The 20832-nt window shown below is 43.8% G+C and overlaps 1 protein-coding gene across 13 annotated transcripts in view; it reads right to left on the bottom strand.

Moving 5' to 3' along the window:
* Positions 1–20832, bottom strand: part of ENPP2 (ectonucleotide pyrophosphatase/phosphodiesterase 2) — a 278862-nt gene that overhangs the window by 234115 nt on the left and 23915 nt on the right. For 12 of the 13 annotated variants that reach the window (XM_033933192.1, XM_033933194.1, XM_033933199.1 and 9 more), the window contains exon 3: positions 11969–12124. The exons of the other annotated variant lie outside the window; for it this stretch is intronic. In XM_033933192.1, the coding sequence (XP_033789083.1) occupies positions 11969–12124 (156 nt within the window). The remainder of the gene's footprint in view (positions 1–11968; positions 12125–20832) is intronic. 13 annotated transcript variants of the gene reach the window in all.

Genomic DNA, 20832 nt, shown 5'->3' with positions numbered 1-20832 from the left:
GAAGAGAAAATCTCAACAGGAGAAATAGCATTGCCAGCTCACTGAAGAGAAACCTCAACAGGAGAAACAGAATGGCAGTCTCGCTAAAGAGAAACCTCAACAGGAGAAAATAAAGTTCCAGTCACAGCCAGAATTCAGGAGCTAGTTGAATAGCGACCATTTCCTGCTGGGAGATAGAGAATACTGGAGATACAGGAGGAGTGCCAGCCAATGGGACCACCTTTTAATCAGTTTCTCTATCTCCGCCTGCTGGTAGATGTGTGCTATCCCATTGGACTCTGGATTCATCTGCTGCTGTTGCTAGGAAAAATCGTTTTAACGTTATCTCGTCACAAGGATATCCAGTTACACTCATATTTATACTTTACTTTTGGAAATCCATTCCACATTATGGGATTTCCAAAATTTACACATTTAAAGCCTGGTTTTGAACAGAGAGTCTAGGATGCTCAAGTTTTCATAGTGTAAATTTTGGAAATATATGTGGAATGAGATCTTCACCGTTTCCTGTGTATTTTACAAAAGGCTCTGCTGAAAGCCAAACCATTTGTAAGATGGATTGCAATTTCATTGTAGTTCAAAGACAAACAAAGCTGGAAAGGTTGAAATGATTCATCTTATTCATTCCCCTGCTTCCATGTAACACACATTTCTCCAATCTGCTGTTTAAAAACCTCCAGCGACAGATCCATCATTCTAAGAGTACCTGTTACTATGGTGCGTTAATGGAGTTCAAGTGAACTAAATGCTAAAATAAGTCATGTTATTCCTATGGATTTCATAGTATTTAGTGAATGCTAACTAATCATTAATGCACTTAGTAAACTTAAAATACTTAAATTAACCACTCTTATAAAAAGACTGTTCTTTTGTACTGCAATTTAATCCCATGAAGTTGCACAATCTCTTGGTCATTCCCAATGGAACTTCTCACCCTTTTCTTTTTTTAAATCCCCGTCAATGTGACAGAAAAATGTGTAAAAGGAGTATTTTTCCAATCTCAGAGCCCCCTGTAAGGTGCCTCCACAGTGCCCCACTTTCTGTGACATACTTCAAGGATGTCTCTCTCTGTTGACATAGACATAGTCTGTCATAGGGGAAAACACCTTCAAGGGATTCAAGACAAAGTTAGACAACTTCCTGGTGAATAGGTAGGGCTAGTCTCAGTTAGGGTGCACTTCTTATGTTCACTCCTGAGATCATGCAGGTGCTGCAATATTTTCTCTAGCAAATGGGTAAAATAAAATATTACTTTTTAATTTTTTTGTAAATCTTTATTTATTTTAAAGCCAAAAATAAGTGCAACATATTTTACAGTCATTTACACTGTAACAGCACTTAAATTCACTCAGAATTATATTCTATAACAAATACATATATCATCCCCCCCTTCTACTTATCCAAAAATTTGCACTCAAAATTTAAAAAAATAAAAAAATCTTCCCCCGCCCCCCCCCCCCACCGGACGAGTATTATCAAAAGGGGAAAATCAACAATCACTCCTTACAGAATTTTGTCAATGGCTCCCTAATATCCATAAACTTCCTATACTGTCCCTATTGTATTTTTTTATTTTTTTAAATATTTTTATTGAAATTTTAGCATAAAAATGTAACAAATGAATAAATTAAAAACAAGGAGATTTTACAATACAAATGTTGCATACATGCAAATCATAGATGCAGTGAGGACTAGAAAGCATCTGTGCCAACTAACCAATATACATATGAAGTCATCTATTAGAAATAAATTAAATAAATAAATTTGTCATAGATTACAATTTGATTGATTTTAAGTGCTTTTATAGTGTAATATCCTATATAATAAAACCCTAGCCACACATGCGCACTCTTACCTGCGTGCTTCCGTGATCTCTGATCTGTGATCAGTAGGTCTGTGGCCGCAGGAGTGCGCATGCGCGAGTCCCCAGCCTTACAGCACCTAACTACACTAGCCTGCAAGACTGGCCGCCAGCACTGGACTCCCTGCTCTCTACAAGATCGTTGTGTTGTCTCCTTTCATGAGCCGTACCAGCGTCAGAGAAAGCTTCCGACGCTGGCGGGGATTGAGAGGAGCCGCGGCGACACCTTTAAACTTAAAAAAGTAAGTTCTTCCCTGTCTGACCCTCCCATCCCTTCCCGACGTCTGACTGGCTCAAGTTGTCCCTTGCCGCCTCTCCTCTTCCCTTCCCGCGATCCCTACTCCAAACCTGCCGACTCAAGCAGCGTCTTCAGCACTCTACACACGCTGCTTCGGGGCCTTCTACTGCCCTGATTTGCTCTGCCGCATCTCTGACGTGCCCGAGTAAATCAGGGCAGTAGAAGGCCCTGAAGCAGCATGTGTAGAGTGCTGCAGACGCTGCTGGAGTCAGCAGATTTGTCGGGACCGCCTGAAGGGAAGGGGGGGTGGCAAGGGACTAAGGGAGCCGGCCAGACCACGGGAAGGGAAAAGGGGGTAGGGGAAACGCTGCTGCTGCTGCACAGGGAAGTGGTGTGGGGGGAGGGAAATGGAGGGGGAGGGAATGCTGCTGCTGTGGCTGCTGCACAGGGAAGTGGGGGGAATCAAAATGCTGCTGCTGCACAGGAAAATGGAGGGGGAGGGAATGCTGCTGCATAGGAGGCAGGGAGAGAGACAGATAGATAGAAAGAAAGACCGACAGTGGGACAGAAAGAAAAGAAGAAAGACACAGGGGCAGGGAGAGACACAGAAAGACAGACAAAGGGGGCCAGGGAGAGAGACAGACAGAAAAAAAAAGACGGAGGGAGAGAGACAGAAATCAAGAAAGACAGACAGACAAATATTCTAGCACCCATTAATGTAACGGGCTAAAATACTAGTGATTGTATAATATGCACTTATGTATGGCTTAAAAATGAATAAAGATATATTTAAAAAAAATAAAATTAATTAAACGCTCCCATTCAGACCAGAGATTAGATTAGAATAATTTAGATTATAGCGTAGCTTGGCAAAGCTAGCTATGAGAAACCACTAGAGTTATGTTTGGATATTATACTGAATAATTCCAGTTGGAATGTAACTATAATTAGGATAAAGCAGAGATACAGTACTGTATTTGCTTTGATGACAAAATATTTTTAGATTTAAAACTTTTATTAGTAATGGAATTGGCTTTATATTCATATTTATGAATCATCACAGCCGTTGCCCACCAGAATGAGGTATTTAGTAATTGAGCTGGTTTCCAGTGCGAGAGAATCATTTGTAAAGTTATAGCAATTAATGTATCAAATAATTTAGAATGCCATTTATTCAGGGAATCAGGCAGGGCAAGAGAACGGAAAAGGATAATGTTAAACAATAAAATATTTTAAAATCTTTCCATGACCTTGCAGATTTCAGTAGGTTTAAACAGCAGCTTGCAGTCAGGGAGAACTGCCAGCGTCAAGATACTTTGTGTTCCTCAACAGAAATAGCTTCCTATTACCATCCACAATTTGGATTACTAGAACTTTAGTTTATGTTTGTGGGGAAAAAAATAAATCCTTAGGTTCATCTGTAAGAACATGCCTTTTAAATCATACTGGAAATAATTCCACTGTTTAGAGATGGGTTCTGAGAGAAACAAGAAGCAGCAGGATAGCAAAACAGCACTCAAGCAATAGGGGAAGAATATGGAACTTAGCTGAAGAGGAAAAGATGAAACTTAATAAAATAAAAAAAGATCCCATCCTCAAGCTGCTTAGATTATTCTGTTCTCATAACGCATGCCTTATTAAATAGACAGTTAAGCCAGCAGTCCAAACATTCACAAAGAAGACTCTTGCTTTTCTTGAATTTCAAGTGTTTATTGCAAGAACAAACAAAATAATAACAGTAGCTGGAACTCAGAAAGTCCTTCTGCCAGAGTAGGACTATTTGAACTATAGTCAACTCTGCTTAAGTGCAAGCCCTTCGGACCAATTTACCACGTGCGCTTAAACGGAGTACCATGTGAGCACCGTCATTTTCCTCACGAGATCGGCAGCTCGGGGGCAGGATTCCATGCTTGCATCGATCACTGCCATCACATATCTTAGGACGAGTGATCTGTAATCACGTTTGACGTTTGCGATTATCCCTTTGTTTCTGTTGCTTTCATATTCAACAGGCAGGCGCCTTGAAGCAAACAGCTTCGCTACGTTTGAAAGCAGTGTATATCGCTTTAACTGGGAGACCATACATGAGCAAATGCAGAAGGACCTGGAGTACACTACTCTCAAGGGACAGGTCTTTCCAATTTATGTACAAATACAGTAATAAGAATGCCTAAGCGACATCTGACATCAGCATGGTGGACACGTTCAGCCAAAGACAATGATTTTTGTCCGCGCGATGCCACGGTGCAGTTCCGAAAGTTTGAACACATGGCCAGGCCTAGACTGCTGTTCCAAAACACGCGGCTCATCTACGTGATTGCTTTTAACCGGAGTGAACGTTACGTGAAAGAATACAGGTGGGACCTACGACATCAGTGCGCATAAGCGAATTGTGTGCCGTTCATTGACTTTAATGTTAAAAAAAAAAAAAAAGGGACCATGGTGGAAGGCTGCGGATAACCCAAAGCATGCTCTTAACCAACATGCACTTAGGTGGAGTTGACTGTAGATATTTACAATTGCTGGCAGGCTGCCAATACCAAAGAGGGGAGGGGGAGAATGTGGCACAGTGGTTAAATCTACAACCTCAGCACCCTGAGGTTGTGGGTTCAAACATACACTACTCCTTGTGACCCTGGGCAAGTCACTTAATCCCACCATTGCCCCAAATATATTAGATAGATTGTGAGCCTGCCAGCACAGACAAGGAAAAATGCTTGCGTACCTGAATGAATAAATCCATGTAAATCATTCTGAGTTCTCCTGGAAGAACAGTATAGAAAATTGAATGAATGAATGAAGAGAGGTGGATATGGAGTATCTGAAGAATGGGCCAATTTATTACAGAAGAGGCATGATTATAGCACATGAACTAAGAAGTTGAGAAGCTGAGCAAAAAAGAAAAGAAAACCAGCCATACTGGGTCAGACCAATGATCCATCTAGCCCAGTATCCCAATCCAGTCACTTGTAATTTGGGGAAATTCTTAGTTGATATCCTACCAGTTAGTAGGATGCTAAGAACTCCCAAGGCCTTGAATGTTTAAAGTACAGTTTTGTTGTCTGGCAATTTTTTTCCTTAGCCTCCTAAGATGGAAGAAAGGGCTGAAGGGTCTGAAACCTGTTCATGCAGTCATTCAGAGCAAACAGCAACAGGTAACTATGATTTGGATTATTCTTCCCAATCTGCATTGGTCCACATTACATTTCATCTGCCATTTGGATGCCCAATCTTTCAATTTCCTAAGACCTTCCTGCAATTTTTCACAGTTGTCATGCGTTTTGACAACTTTGAATAGTTGTTCGAGTCATCTGCAAATTTGGCTTAAAAAATGATGAAGAAGTTATCCACTTTCCAAGGGAAGAGAAAGGAGATAAAACATGCATGCATTATCTGTTCCAAAGAGTTTTGTTTTGCAAGAAAGAAGGAAGAAGAGGAAAACCCACACGAGAAGAAGGCAAGAAAAGGGATCAATAGGGTCGGTACCTGGGGCTAGAGTACTGAAGTGAGCATTTGCCAGGACTCTAGTGATTAGGAGAAGGTCACATTCTGGGACTGACCTATAAAAAGTAGAGATTGAAAAGATCAAGCAAGGGATAGCCAGTCTAACATACATGCTGGAACTATAAACTTTAAAACAAGTGAGAAAGAGAGAAAAAGAAAGAGAGAGAAGAGAGAGAGAAGAGAAAGAAAGAGAAAGAGAAGAGAAAGAGAAGAGAAGAGAAAGAGAAGAGAAGAGAAAGAGAAGAGAAGAGAAAGAGAGAGAAGAGAAAGAGAGAGAAGAGAAAGAGAAGAGAAGAGAAAGAGAGAGAAGAGAAAGAGAGAGAAGAGAAAGAGAGAGAAGAGAAAGAGAGAGAAGAGAAGAGAAAGAGAGAGAAGAGAAAGAGAGAGAGAAGAGAAAGAGAAAGAGAGAGAAGAGAAAGAGAAGAGAAAGAGAGAGGAGAAAGAGAAGAGAAAGAGAAAGAGAAGAGAAAGAGAGAGAGAAGAGAAAGAGAAAGAGAGAGGAGAAAGAGAAAGAGAGAGAGGAGAGAAAGAGAGAGAGAAGAGAAAGAGAAAGAGAAAGAGAGAGGAGAAAGAGAAAGAGAGAGAGGAGAGAGAGAGAAGAGAAGAGAAAGAGAGAGAAGAGAAAGAGAGAGAAGAGAAAGAGAGAGAAGAGAAAGAGAGAGAAGAGAAAGAGAAAGAGAGAGAAGAGAAAGAAAAAGAGAGAGAGAGAAGAGAAAGAGAGAGAAGAGAAAGAGAGAGATAAGAGAAAGAAAAAGAGAAAGAGAGAGAAGAGAGAGATAAGAGAAAGAAAAAGAGAAAGAAAAAGAGAAAGAGAGAGAGATAAGAGAAAGAAAAAGAGAAAGAGAAAGAGAGAGAAGAGAGAGATAAGAGAAAGAAAAAGAGAAAGAAAAAGAGAAAGAGAGAGAGATAAGAGAAAGAAAAAGAGAAAGAAAAAGAGAAAGAGAGAGAGATAAGAGAAAGAAAAAGAGAAAGAGAAAGAGAGAGAAGAGAGAGAGATAAGAGAAACAAAAAGAGAAAGAGAGAGGAGAGAGATAAGAGAAACAAAAAGAGAAAGAGAGAGAAGAGAGAGATAAGAGAAAGAAAAAGAGAAAGAAAAAGAGAAAGAGAGAGAGATAAGAGAAAGAAAAAGAGAAAGAGAAAGAGAGAGAAGAGAGAGAGATAAGAGAAACAAAAAGAGAAAGAGAGAGGAGAGAGATAAGAGAAACAAAAAGAGAAAGAGAGAAGAGAGAAAGAGAGAGAAGAGAAAGAGAAAGAGAGAGAAGAGAAAGAGAAAGAGAGAGAAAGAGAGAGAAAGAGAGAGAGAAAGAGAGAGAGAAAGAGAGAGAGAAAGAGAGAGAGAAAGAGAGAGAGAAAGAGAGAGAGAAAGAGAGAGAGAGAGAGAGAGAAAGAGAGAGAGAGAGAAAGAGAGAAAGAAAGAGAGAGAGAAAGAGAAAGAGAGAGAAAGAGAGAGAAAGAGAGAGAGAGAGAAAGAGAGAGAGAAAGAGAGAGAGAGAGAAAGAGAGAGAGAGAAAGAGAGAGAGAAAGAGAGAGAGAAAGAGAGAGAGAGAGAAAGAGAGAGAGAAAGAGAGAGAGAGAGAAGAGAAAGAGAAAGAGAGCGATATGGTATAACATGAACCTCCCATGAGGAACAGTATCAAAGGCTTTGCTGAAATCTAAGTAGTCCATATAAGAAAATAAGAACTGCCGCTGCTGGGTCAGACAGCAGCGGCAGTTCTTATTTTCTTATATGGACTACTTAGTGGTCCATCGTGCCCAGCAGTCCTCTCACGCGGCGGCCCCCAGGTCAAAGACCTGTGCCCTAACCGAGACCAGCCCTACCTGCGTTCGTTCTGGTTCAGCAGGAACTTGTCCAACCTTGTCTTGAATCCCTGGAGGGTGTTTTCCCTTATAACAGACTCCGGAAGAGCATTCCAGTTCTTTACCACTCTCTGGGTGAAGAAGAACTTCCTTATGTTTGTACGGAATCTATCCCCTTTCAACTTTAGAGAGTGCCCTCTCGTTCTCTCTACCTTGGAGAGGGTGAACAACCTGTCTTTATCTACTAAGTCTATTCCCTTCATTATCCTGAATGTTTCGATCATGCCCCCTCTCAGTCTCCTCTTTTCAAGGGAGAAGAGGCCCAGTTTCTCTAATCTCTCACTGTACGGCAACTCCTCCAGCCCCTTTACCATTTTAGTCGCTCTTCTCTGCACCCTTTCAAGTAGTACTGTGTCCTTCTTCATGTACAGCGACCAGTGTTGGACACAGTATTCCAGGTGAGGGCGTAACATGGCCCGGTACAGCAGCATGATAACCTTCTCCGATCTGTTCGTGATCCCCTTCTTAATCTTAGCATTCTATTTGCCCTTTTCGCTGCCACCGCACATTGTGAAGACGGCTTCATCGACTTGTCAACCAGCACTCCCAAGTCTCTTTCCTGAGGGGTCTCTCCAAGAGACACCCCAGACATCCTGTATTTGTGTATAAGATTTTTGTTACCGACATGCATCACCTTACACTTATCCACGCTGAACCTCATTTGCCATGTCGCAGCCCATTTTGAGTGTGTTTATGTCACGTTCCAGGTCTTCCCAATCCTTCTGTGTCTTCACTACTCTGAATAACTTTGTATTGTCTGCAAATTTAATCACCTCGCTCATCGTACCAATTTCCAGATCGTTTATAAATATGTTGAAGAGCACAGGTCCAAGTACCGAATCCTGCAGCACAACACTTTTCCAGTTCTAGTATTGTCCATTTACCCCCACTCTCTGTTTCCTATCTGCCAACCAGTTTTTAATCCATATGAGTATTTCGCCCTCGATTCCATGGCTCGCAATTTTTCGAAGTAATCGTTCATGCAGGACCTTGTCAAACACCTTCTGAAAATCCAGATATACAATGTCGATCAGGTCTCCCTTGTCTATCTGCCTGTTTACTCCCTCGAAGAAGTGCAGTAAGTTCCTTTGCTGAAGCCATGTTGGCTGGCCCTCATTAGATTGTGATCAAGGTGATCAATGATGCGGTCCTTTAACAGCGCCTCTACCATCTTTCCCAGTACCGAGGATAGACTCACCAGTCTGTAGTTTCCCAGATCTCCCCTTGAACCTTTCTTGAAAATCAGCGTAACATTCTCCACTTTCTAGTCTTCCAGAATCCTTCCTGATTTGATCGACAGATTGGCTATTAGTTGGAGCAGTTCAGCTATAACCCCTTTCAGTTCCTTGATTACCCTCTTATGGATGTCACCGGTCCTGGGGATTTATCATTTTTAAACCTATCAATCTGCCTGCATACCTCTTCTAGACTGACCATCAACCCTGTCAGTTTCCCCCCTTCATTTTCTGCATATAGCCTGTCGGCTTCTAATATATTGTATATATCCTCTTCAGTAAATACAGACGAAAAAATGTGTTATTTGTTGGCGATGGCTTTGTCCTCCTTTAGTACTCCCTTTATTCCATGGTCTTCCAACAGCCCCACCATTTCCTTCGCTGGTCATTTCCCCTTAATATACGAACACATTTCTTCAATACAGCTCTTTGGTCACACATTAATCAGATTTATTTTGCACAATCTTTGGGGAAGTCCATGTTGCAGAAGATCTTGCATCTCATTGATTTAAAATTTTTTTTTTTTTTTAATGTAAAACGGCTTTTATAAAATTACCCAAAGGGTTATGCGCATAGAAGGACACAGTGTGAGAAAAAAGAAAATAATTTTTTTGTGACGCATATGTAGGCATACTTTTGGGCAGAGCAATGGAGTCAAAGTGCTTGTGTTCTTTAGAAAATACACTCAGCCAACCAGATTGTACTAGTGTAAATTTATACCAGCTTCAGAGGTAATGTTAGCAGCTTCAACCTAGCTACAGTTTCTGCTGCTTTTCACCCATTTTATGTGCTAATAAAAAAGAAGTTTGAAATTACCCTGTTCCCCTATGCTGAATTATATTATGTCATGCTCTTAGAGGACAAGATAGATAGTATCCCCTCAGTGATGGGCGACATGATCCAGCAAAGTCCCTTCATATTAGAAAGTGTTAAAAGTTTGCAAATGATGCTTTATTACATACCTTGCTGCCGATGCCGATCCATTGCTCAATATATGTTAAAATTTGGCATGCATTTATTTATTCAATTTTCTATACCGTTTTCCCAGGGGAGCTCAGAACGAACGGTTTACATGAATTTATTCAGGCATTTAAGCATTTTCCCTGTCTTTCCCAGTAGGATCACAATCTATCTAATGTACCTGGGACAATGGGGGACCAGGTGGCCTGCTGAGGGAGACAGGGTATAACGTGGACTGGAACCCACAGCCACAGGGTGTTGCGGCTGTAGCTATAACCCTTGCGCCACACTCTGACCTCATTTGGTAGAAAATAAGACAACCATTGTCTGATATATATGGCAAACATAGTTAAAGCATGGTAAAAACATAAAATTACAAAACATGGTATGGTGAGACATAGAATGGCAGAGAGCATAGCATGGCAGTCATAGTATTACAAGCAAGACTGACAAAGTGAGACACAACTTAGCAAAAATGCTAAGGCAAGAGTGCATAACATAGAAGGCGTGGTACAGTAAACATTAGGAGGAAAACATGGTATGAGAGATTGTAGCATGATAGACATAGTATGGTAAATATGGTGTATAGTAAAGTATATTCAGGTGTATTAGGACAAAGATGGTGAGCAGTTTGACAAGATGTGGAAGAACATTGAATGAGAAACCATAGTATGCCAGATTCCTCAATACAGTACTCAATTGAATTCTTTTGAGGCAGATAACAGGAAATACTTAATTTTAAAAGATTTATACCATGCTATTTATGAACAGCTTACAAAACTGGAAGTGAGCAAAGCCATAGGACCCAACGAGATACATCCTACGATTCTGAGGGAGCTCTGAAAAATATTGGTGGGTCTTCTAAAGGATGTGCTTCATAGAGCCTTACAAACAGAGGAAATTCTGCGGGAATGGAAAAAGGCTAATGCAGGGCCACCTCACAAACATGAGACCCGAAAAGAGGTGGGAAACTACAGGCCAGTAAGCCTTACCTCAGTGGTGGGAGAGATAATGGAAATGCTTCTGAAAAACTTTCTACATACCAACGGGATGTAAGATCCATGGCAAAAATGGCCTCACCAAAAAGGTAGATCATACCCAACAAATATGATCGACTGACCAAAGAATTGGATTAAGGACATGTGCTAGAATGCTTAAAGCTTGCTGCGGTTTCCTTTTGGTTGATCATGCCTCCTCGTCTTGAAAGTATGGATTCTGAATCAACCACTATAGTATAGTTAAAAGTATAACTGCTGAGGCAGAACGTTCATATATTTTAGCCATGAGGCAATAATATAGTAGTACGAGTATATGTGTGATACAATCTGTTGTAAATTAGTAAGTACAGTAGAATCTCAGTTATCTGGCACCCATGAGGATTGCTGGATGTCAGATAACTTTAATTGCTGGTTGCTTGAGAGTTACTGTAAAAATAAGTTTGGTCTCCCTTCACACCTCACTCTATCATCCCCCCACTCTGGAAGTGACACAGCAGAGGAAAGGTCCTGGCTGGCCAGAAGCTGTTTACTGGCGCTTCCTCTGCTTGACGGTTGATGCTACAGCTTCGGGTGAGTGAGGGAGGGAGGGAGGGAAGGTAGTCAGGACCGGCTCTGCTGCTTTGGGAACGGAGGCCAGTCCTGCTTTGGGAACGGAGGGAGGGAGGGAAGGTTGTCAGGACCAGCTCTGCTGCTTTGGGAACGGAGGAAGGGGATGTTGTCAGGATCAGCTCTGCTGCTTTGGGAAAGAAGGGAGGGAGGGAAGGTTGTCATGACTGGTTCTGCTGCTTTGGGAACAGAGGAAGGGAGGGAAGGTTGTCAGGACCGAGGGGGTTGTAAGAACCAGCTCTGCTGCTTCAGGAATGGAGGAGGGGAGGGGTCATCAGGACCGGCTGCCTGCTGCTTCGGCAATGGAGGGAAGGAGGGAGATTTATGGCTGTCATGAGGCTTCAGGATCTGGAAGGAGGGGGATTGTTGGGTCAGGAGCACCACTATGGAGTGTGGAAAACAATTTATTTTATTTTTTTGCCAGTTGGTTGAGTATGCCAGTTAATTGAATGCCAGTTAGCTGAGATTCTACTGTATGTATAACTTGCAATAACTTCTGTTCTTTTCTCCAGCCTAGTAACCAAGACGCTGGCTTTAGCCTTCAAAGTTAAAAGAAGATTCCCTCCTCCTAGGAGAGGACAGGATCCACTCCACACTGAAGAGGCTAAAGTTATGATTAAAAAGCCTAAGCTTATTGTTGGGAAGCAGGAGCGGGCCCTGTGGTGCTGTTCTCCAGCTGTCTTGTGACCAGGGCAGCTCTCATCATTACCTGTCTTTAAACAGTTTTCATCAAAGTCAGAGCAGCAGCTGTTGTAGCTCTTGCACAAGTTGTCACAGCGGCAGCCAGGGGGATCGGCCTCTTGAAGCTCAAAGCATCTGCCTCTGCAGGACCCAGAAGTACTGATCCAAGGGGAATCGGACAGGACTGCATAGAACAAGAAACAGTGCAACATCTGTCAGACCATCACGAACTGGTGAACGATTTCTGAAACGAGATCACTTTTTGCATGAATCATTCCTAATCTCAGCAGCCTCATACAAGGAGAGGGGGTGGGGGGGGAAAGAAAAGACAAAAAAAGCAGTCGATGTGCATGCCGAAGCAAGCCTAATTAAACAGAAATGCATTTCAATAAAATGGGCAGGCAGGCAGCGTGCTGTGAAAGCAGCAAGAAGCACACGGCACCTGGCTCCACCCCATAAAAATGCAATCGGGTCACGCCACCTAATTATGGAAGATTAAAATCGGTTCCAGCAGCTAGATTTTGCAGCTGTGTTAGGCTGGGCTGGCATTTTCATACATAAACAAGGTGGTTTAGAAACTAGAAATCAATTTTTATATAAAATACAGGTCAGCAGAAGCAATTTTACCATACAGGCTGCCCATATCCAAAATCAAGACCACAGTGAAAACCTCTCTTCCTATCCCATAAATAACTGTTAACGCTGCAAGGGAAAATAAATATCTACTGGAAAGACATTCTCTAGTCGCGATATGAAAATCAGAGGTGGTTAAGAAAAAGGCATTTTTCACATACACAAGAGTGGTAGAAACAGTGTCAAAATGTAAGACGGCACAGAATAAGCACAGAAGAAGTTTATTGTGGGAAAACAAAGCTAAAGCCAGAGATAGACTACAGCAGGGGTGCCCAACACGTCGATCGCGATCGACCAGTAGCTCAGGAAGGCAACGCGAGTCGATCGCGGAGCCCATCCCGGGCTCCGTGATAGACTCGTGTAGCCGTCCTGATCTACCGGGCCGATCAGTCTTCCTCTCCAGTGTTCTCTCTAGGGCCTTTTAGCTGGGCGGTCCGCCCAGCTGTCATCTGCTGCTGCCGCCGCTGTTGAACATTAAAAAAAAAAAAAAAAAAACCGGCTTGGAAATTTCAGCCCGTAGCGAACTTATGCTCCGTGGCTCTAACATGTGCGTGCCGGCTTCCCTTCTCTTCCCTCCGAAACCGGAAGTTATGTCCGGGGGGGGGGGAAGGGAAGCCGGCACGCACATGTTGAGAGCCCTGAAGCAAGTGTTCGCTATGGGCTAAGGCGGGAGACAGGTTAGTGAAGCATTTGCTCTTCTTGCTGCCGGGTCCTGCCTACTTTTTGTTTCCACGAAGGCAGGACCCGGCAGCATTTCCCCCAATAGGTCGATCGCGAACTTGGGCCAATCAGCCTTCCTCTCCCCGACGGCAGAATTGACGTCGGGGAGAGGAATGCTGGTCGGCCGAAGCAGGGAGAGCTTGGGGCGGCGTCGGCTTTCGGGCCTGTTATTGGTGGCGGTTTGGATCCTGGTCCCCGATGGCAGTGGCTTGGGGGAGGGCAGGGAGAAAGAAAGAAAAAGGGCAGGCAGGGAGACAGAAGGAAAGAAGAGAAACAGAAACAAAAGAAAGAGAGGCAGAGAGAAAGAAAGGGCAAGGACAGAGGAAGGAAAAGTTGGGGGAGGGAACGAGGTCTGGAGGAGAGGAAGCATACAGGCTAAAAGAAGGGAAGAAAAATTGGATGCATAGTCAGAAGAAGAAAGTGCAACCAGAGACTCATGAAATCACCAGACAAGGTAGGAAAAATGATTTTATTTTAAATTTAGTGATCAAAATGTGTCTGAATTTATTTCTGCTGTCTATATTTTACACTAAGGTCCCCTTTTACTAAACCGCAATAGTTTTTTAGCGCAGGGAGCCTATGAGCATCGAGAGCAGCGCTGGGCATTCAGCGCAGCTCCCTGCGCTAAAAACTGCTATCGTGGTTTAGTAAAAAGGGAGGGGGGTATATTTGTCTATTTTTGTATGGTTGTTACTGAGGTGATAGTGCATAGTCATCTGCTTTGACCTCTTTGAAAAACCCTGGAATAGGAATGATAATCATTTTCTATGCGTATAGTGTGCGTTGTGTTTTTTTTTAAATTTTATTGTTGGTAGATCATTTTGACTTGGTCATTTTAAAAGTAGCTCGCAAGCCCAAAAAGTGTAGGCACCCCTGGACTACAGGGTCCATCCAGTCTGTGCTCTACTATCTTTCTGTATTCTAGGTAGGGTTGCCAGATGTTCCAATTGGAAAATCCGGAACCTAAATCTACCCCCAGGCCCACCTAGCTCAGCTCATCCCCGCCCTGTAATGCCCTAATTTCCCCCCCTCCCCCCCGCTTGCTCTTCTCAGACAGGGAGGAAGTTTGCGCATGTGCGGACTTCCTCCCTGCCCGACGCAATCTGAGGAGGCTTTTCAAAACCCAAACAATTTGCCGGGTTTTGAAAAGCCGTTTGCAGGACATGCCCGGGGAAATCCAGACGTCTGGTATCCCTAATTCTAGGCACTTGTCTCTAAAGGGCTCCATTTACTGAACTGCACTGAGATTTTGCCACTGCTGTGAATTCAAATGGAGTGAGAGAAGCCTAATAAAGCAGCAGACTAAGAACAAGGGGAACTGGCTCATCAGTTAGTTTCCCTCCTCTTCCTTGGGCTTTGACCTGAAGTGATCACATCACTTCATATTCCTCCCGACCTCTGTCCAGTCTGCTCTCTCACTTGCCAGACACGAATACTACACCTGACCTGGCTGACTGACTCTCGGCTCTAACCCTTGATACCGTTTTGCCACACTGAACTCCTTACTCAAGGTCTCCCCCCCCCACCTTCAGCCCTTCAGTCACTGCCCTCCAGACTATGGCCGAGTACTTCTACGACAGTGGTCTCAAACTTGCGGCCCAGGGGCCACATATGGCTCGCCAGGTACTAGTTTGAGGCCCTCAGTATGTTTATCATAATCACAAAAGTAAAATAAAACAGTTTCTTGATCATGTCTCTTTAGCTATAAATTACAATATTATTATTAAGACTTAGCCAAAAGGAAAGATTTATAAACTATAAATAGTTTTACCTCATGCAAAATTGTCGTTTCTTTAATAAGACATTAACTATTTTTTTTCTGAGGCCCTCCAAGTACCTACAAATCCAAAATGTGGTCCTGCAAAGGGTGTGAGTTTGAGACCACTGCTCTACGACAAGGTTCACAAAAATCAACCTTGAGTTCTCAACTGAGCCACCTCCCCCAGCCCGCTCTATCAACCCCCACTCCTTGGCCCTCGGTGCCTTCTCTACCTTTCCTGAAATCACTGAAGAGGAAACTGCACACTTTCTTTCCTCCTCCAAACTCACCACTTGCTCCTCTGATTCCATCCTCACCCATCTACTTATCACTATCTCTCCTACTGTCGTCCCTTCTATCTGCCATATCCCCTTTCTATCACTCTCCACCGCAACTGTGCCCGACACCTTCTAACATGCCATCATCACGCCACTCCTTAAAAACCCTCGCTAGGCCCGACCTGTTCTTCCAGCTATCGCCCCGTCTCCCTCCTCCTCTTATCCAATCTACTTGAATGTGTTGTTGACCGTTGGTTTTTTTTGACTCTCTCTCATCTTGAGCTATCCTTGACTTCCTTCAACTTGGACTTTTGCCTTCTTTATTCCATAGAAAATACCCCTACTCAATGGCATACCTAGCATATGTGACACCCAGAGCCCATCATTTATGGACCCCCCCTTCCCATCTGTATGAAAAACATGATTTTTAGTAACAATCCACACGTCACACCAGAGTGTACCTAGGAAAAGGCAGCGTCTTACATACTGCAGTGAGCAGTACAACATAATAAAGTTAGGAATTTCTATGAAATATTCTACATACTTCTCTCCTCTCCACTCCTTCCTGTCCTCCATAGTGCTCCCTACCCTCTTCTAACGTCTTCCTCTGTAATGTCACCTACAGCTTGTATAGGTATGTGCCACACACAAATGGAAGAAATAAATAAACATCAATACACCCATTGTAAAACTGAACAAGCCAGACTAGTACAGATCAATCCTGCATAGTCAATCCTAACAGAAAACCATGTCTTTCGAACACACAAAACACCTTCGCCTAGTATGGAATATGTAATCACAAACTAACCCCTCCCCCTTTTACAAAACTAGTAAACTAGTAGTGTGGTTTTTAGCCACGGTGGTAACAGCTCATAGAATTCTGAGCACCAGAGCTGTTACCACCATGGCCGGTGCAAAAAATGCTCTACAGTTTTGTAAAAGGGGGGATAAAATAGAAATATGTTGACAAAGTTAAACTGAACCATCAAGAAGCTGGACTCTGTATACAATATAACACCACAGAAACAGCGATGCATCTACCCTAAAGCAAAAAAAAAAAAAAAATTAAATAGAATATTTTTTCTACCTTGTCTTCTCTGGTTTCTATTTTCCTCATCTTCTTGTCACTCTCTTCCTTTCACCCACTGTCTACCCTCTCTCTACCCCTTCTATATGGCATCTTCTCTCTTTCTATGCCCCTTCCAGAAACTGAATGCATCCCCCCTTCCATCTCTCCCTTCACCTCCATTGGTCCGACGTCCATCTTCTTCCTTTCCCTCCTCCAATGGTCTGGCATCTCTCTCCTCTCCTTCCCTCATCCACACCCCATGATCTGGCATTTCACTCTCTCCTCTCCCTTTCCCCCAATTCCATCAGCATCTGCCCCCTTTCTTTCCCTCCAACCCAATTCCATCCAGTATCCTTCCCCCTTATGTCTCTCTCCCCTGTTCCTGCACACCAATTCCATCAGCATCTGCCCCCTTTCTCTCCCTCCACCACCCTTCCATACCACCCTGACCCCCTTGCTCTCCCTCTACCACCCTTCTATGCTCCTTTCTCTCTCCCTCCAAACAAGCAAGATCCCGCGATGACTGCATCTGCCGGCTCTGCTCCGGAAGAAGTACGTAACATCAGAGGGGGTGGACCAGCAGATGCAGGGAGTTGCGGCAAAGTCCCAAGATGACTGCGGCTGCCGGTCCACCCCTTCTGACATCACACTTCTTCCGGAGCAGAGCTGGCAGCCACAGTCATAGCGGGACTTTCCTGCACTTCAGCGTGGCTGCCAACTCTGCTCCAGAATAAGTATGGCAGCTGTGCTGAGGTGCAGGTCCCGTTAAAGAGTAAGGTGGGAGGTTCCGGACTCGGCCCGCAGTGCATGCACCCCCTCCCCCCCAGGACATGCACCCGGGGCGGTCTGTCCCCACCCCGCACTTGGTACACCACTGTCCCTACTAAAGTCTCCAATAACCTGCTCCTGGACAAATCCAAAGGCTTCTACTCCATCTTTATCCTCATTGCTCTATCTGCACCTTTTGACATGGTGGATCACCGCTGGGGTTTCAGGTCTCGGTTATCTCATGGTTTTATTCCTAGCTTTTCCATCACACTTTTAGTGTATGCTCTGGTAGATCCTCCTCAGAGGTCATCCCACTATCAGTCGGTGTACCTCAGGGCTTTATCCTGGGACTGCTTCTTCACCCTACCCCCATTTACACTTCTTCCCTCTATGCTGATGACTCCTAGATCTATCTCTCTACACCCGAAATCTCTACAGACATTCAGGCCAGAATCTCAGCCTGCCTATTTGACATTGCTACTTGGACGTCTCACCACCATCTAAAATTAAACATGGCCAAGACAGAGTTCCTTATCGTTCCTCCTAAACCCACCTCTCCTCCATTCTCTATTTCTGTAGACAACACCCTCATCCTTCCTATTCTGTCAGCTTGCAACCAAAGGGTGATCTTTGACTCATCCCTCTCCTTCTCTTCAGAAATCCAACAGACTGCCAAAAATTGCTTTCTCTACAACATCACCAAAATTCAACCCTGCCTTTCTGAACACACTGCTAAGACCCTCAACACCTCTCGCCTAGACTACTGCAACTTGCTTCTCACTGGACTTCCACTAAACCATCTCTTTCCCCTTCAATCTGTCCAGAACTCTGCTGTATGTTTTATAGCAGGGGTGCCCACACTTTTTGGGTTTGCGAGCTACTTTTAAAATGACCAAGTCAAAATGATCTTCCAACAGTAAAATTTTAAAAAGCATAAAGCATACTGTATGCAGAGAAAGTGATAATTATCTTTTATATTCCTGGGTTATTTCAAAGAGGTCAAGGCAGATGACTTTATGCAATGTCACCTCAGTAACAACTATACAAAATTAGACAAATATACCCCCTCCCTTTTTACTATACTGCGATAGCTGTTTTTAGCGCAGGAAGCTGCGCTGAATGCCCCACGCTGCTTTCAACGCTCATAGGTTCCCTGCGTTAAAAACTGCTATTGTGGTTTAGTAAAAGGAGGTCATAGTGCAAAATTAGACAGCAGATATAAATTCTCAAATCAGACACATTTTGATCACTAAATTGAAAATAAAATCATTTTTCCTACCTTTGTTGTCTGGTGATTTCATGAGTCTCTGGTTGCACTTTCTTCTTCTGACTGTGCATCCAATATTTCTTCCCTTCTTACAGCCTCTTGTATGCTTCCTCTCCTCCAGACTTCATTCCCTCCCCAACTTTTTCTTCCTCTCTCCCTGCCCCCTATCTTTCTTTGTTTCCCTTCTTTCTTTCTGTATCCCTGCCCCCTTTCTTTCTTTGTCTTTCACTCCCTGCCCACCCCCAAGCCACCGCTGATGCAATCAGGGAACAGGCACCGAAGCCACCGCCACCGAGTTCTGAGCTCTCCCTGCTTCCCAACGCTGTAAACAGGACGCAGAAGCGCTGGGCCGACCAGCCTTCCCCACCGAGATCAATTCTGACGTCGGAGAGGAAGTTCCAGGCCAGCCAAGCAGCAATTGGCTGGCCCGGAACTTCCTCTCTGATGTCAGATTTGACACGGGGGGGGGGGAAGGTTGGTCAGCCTGGCGCTTCCGCATCCTGTTTACAGCATCGAGAAGCAGGTAGAAAGCGAAGACAACGCAAGTCTATCATGGAGCCCGGGATGAGCTCCGCGATCAACTCGCGTTGCCTTTGCGATCTACTGGTCCATTGCGATTGACCCCCTGCTTTATAGTCTACCAATGCCATTATGCCTACACAACCCCTCTCCTCAATTCAGTTCATTTACTCCCTATCCATTTCCACATACAATTCAAAACTTCCCTTACTGATTTACAAGCGTATTCACTCCGCAGTTCTTCAGTATCTCTTCTCTCTCATTTCTCCTTATGGTCCTCCCTGGGAACTCCACTCATCAGATAAGTCCCTTTTATTGTGAGCCCACCAGGACAGACAGGGAAAAATGTTTTGAGTATATGAATAGATTCTGAGCTCCCTTGGGAGAATGGTACAGATTTATTTATCCAATGTTCTATACCATTCTCCTCTATGGCCAACTCCAGACTCTATCCCTTCTACCTTGCCTGGAACAAACTGCCCGACTCAGTACATCAAGCTCTGTTTCTGGCAGTATTAAAATCCATACTCAAAGCCCATTTCTTGATGCTGCTTTCAATTCCTAACTCTGACCCACCTCTGTCTCATCATTCCCTCTGTAATTCCCCACCTGAGCACTGTGTATAGATGCAGATTTTTGTCCAGTTTGTCTGTCATATCTAGGATTGTAAACTCTTTTGAGCAAGGACTCTCTCTTCCATGTTTGGTGTACAACGCTGTATACGCCTGGTAGCTTATAGAAATGATAAGTAGTAGGACAGTAGACTCTCAGTTAACCAGCATCCATGGGGATTGATAGATGTCGGATAAATGTAGTTTCTGGTTGCATGCGAGTTACTATTAATCGGCCTAATATTACACTTCTCGTTCCATATTCACGGGGGATGTGGGCGGACCATATGCGTGAATATGGAAAAACCGTGAATAACTTTTTATATGTTATTTGCGGTTTTTAGAAAACATCGTCGTTTTTATTATTGAAACCGTGAATAACTTTTCTACTGTTATTTGCGGTTTTTGAAATAAGCAGCGATTTCAGGGCTTGGAGCAGGCAAGCGATTCCCAACGATTCCCAGTGATTCCCAAAGAATTAAGGGCTTGGAACAGGCAAGCAGCAATTCCCAGCAATTTCAGGGCTTGGAGCAGGCAAGCAGCGATTACCAGTAATTCAAAAAGAATTTAGGGCTAACAGCAGGCAAGCAGCAATTCCCAGCTATTTTCTCCATGCATACTGGGAAGAAGCCTTTCTCTCTATGGATGCTGGGAATAGAGAGTTGCACGGGGACAGAAATCCCACCCATCCCCGCCCGGATCCTCTCCATCCCCGTCAGGATCCCCTCCATCCCCACCCATCCTCGCAAGGAATTATCTCCATCCCCGCCCGTCCCCATAAAAAGCAGCAATTACTTCTGACAGGATCATCAATTCCAGTTTCTTTTGTGTTTGCGCTGCTGTTTTCCTTGTGGAATCTCTTTGGTGGAACCCTTTTTTTGTTTTCTGTTCAGGTAATTAACTTATAAACCCCCTCTTTTACTAAGGCTGACGTGTCCATTATATTATATGGACGAACCCTGCTTTTCAAAGCCTTCCATCCCTGTGGATGGCTAGAGGGGGGGTCCCCGTGGGAGTCCTGTGGGTTAGTGGGGGATTCCCGCAATCCCCATTCCCGTGCAGACCTCTAGCTGGGAAGCAGCGTTTTCTCAGTGCACACTGGGAAGCAGGGAAGAAGTGATTTTGTGGGAGAAAACATGGAAGCAGCGATTTTCAGAGTGAATGGTAAGCGATAAACTTTTTTTTTTATCGGTACAGTAAAAGGAAAAAGAACTTTAATAATGATGTAATTTGGGGGGGGGGGCAGAGTCGGCAGCCGAAAAATCGCA

This window comes from Geotrypetes seraphini, chromosome 2 (genome assembly GCF_902459505.1).
Source record: "Geotrypetes seraphini chromosome 2, aGeoSer1.1, whole genome shotgun sequence".
In the NCBI taxonomy this organism is placed as follows: Eukaryota; Metazoa; Chordata; class Amphibia; order Gymnophiona; family Dermophiidae; genus Geotrypetes; species Geotrypetes seraphini.
The sequence above is the reverse complement of the archived record's forward strand: the minus strand, read 5'-3'. Positions and strand labels throughout refer to the sequence as shown.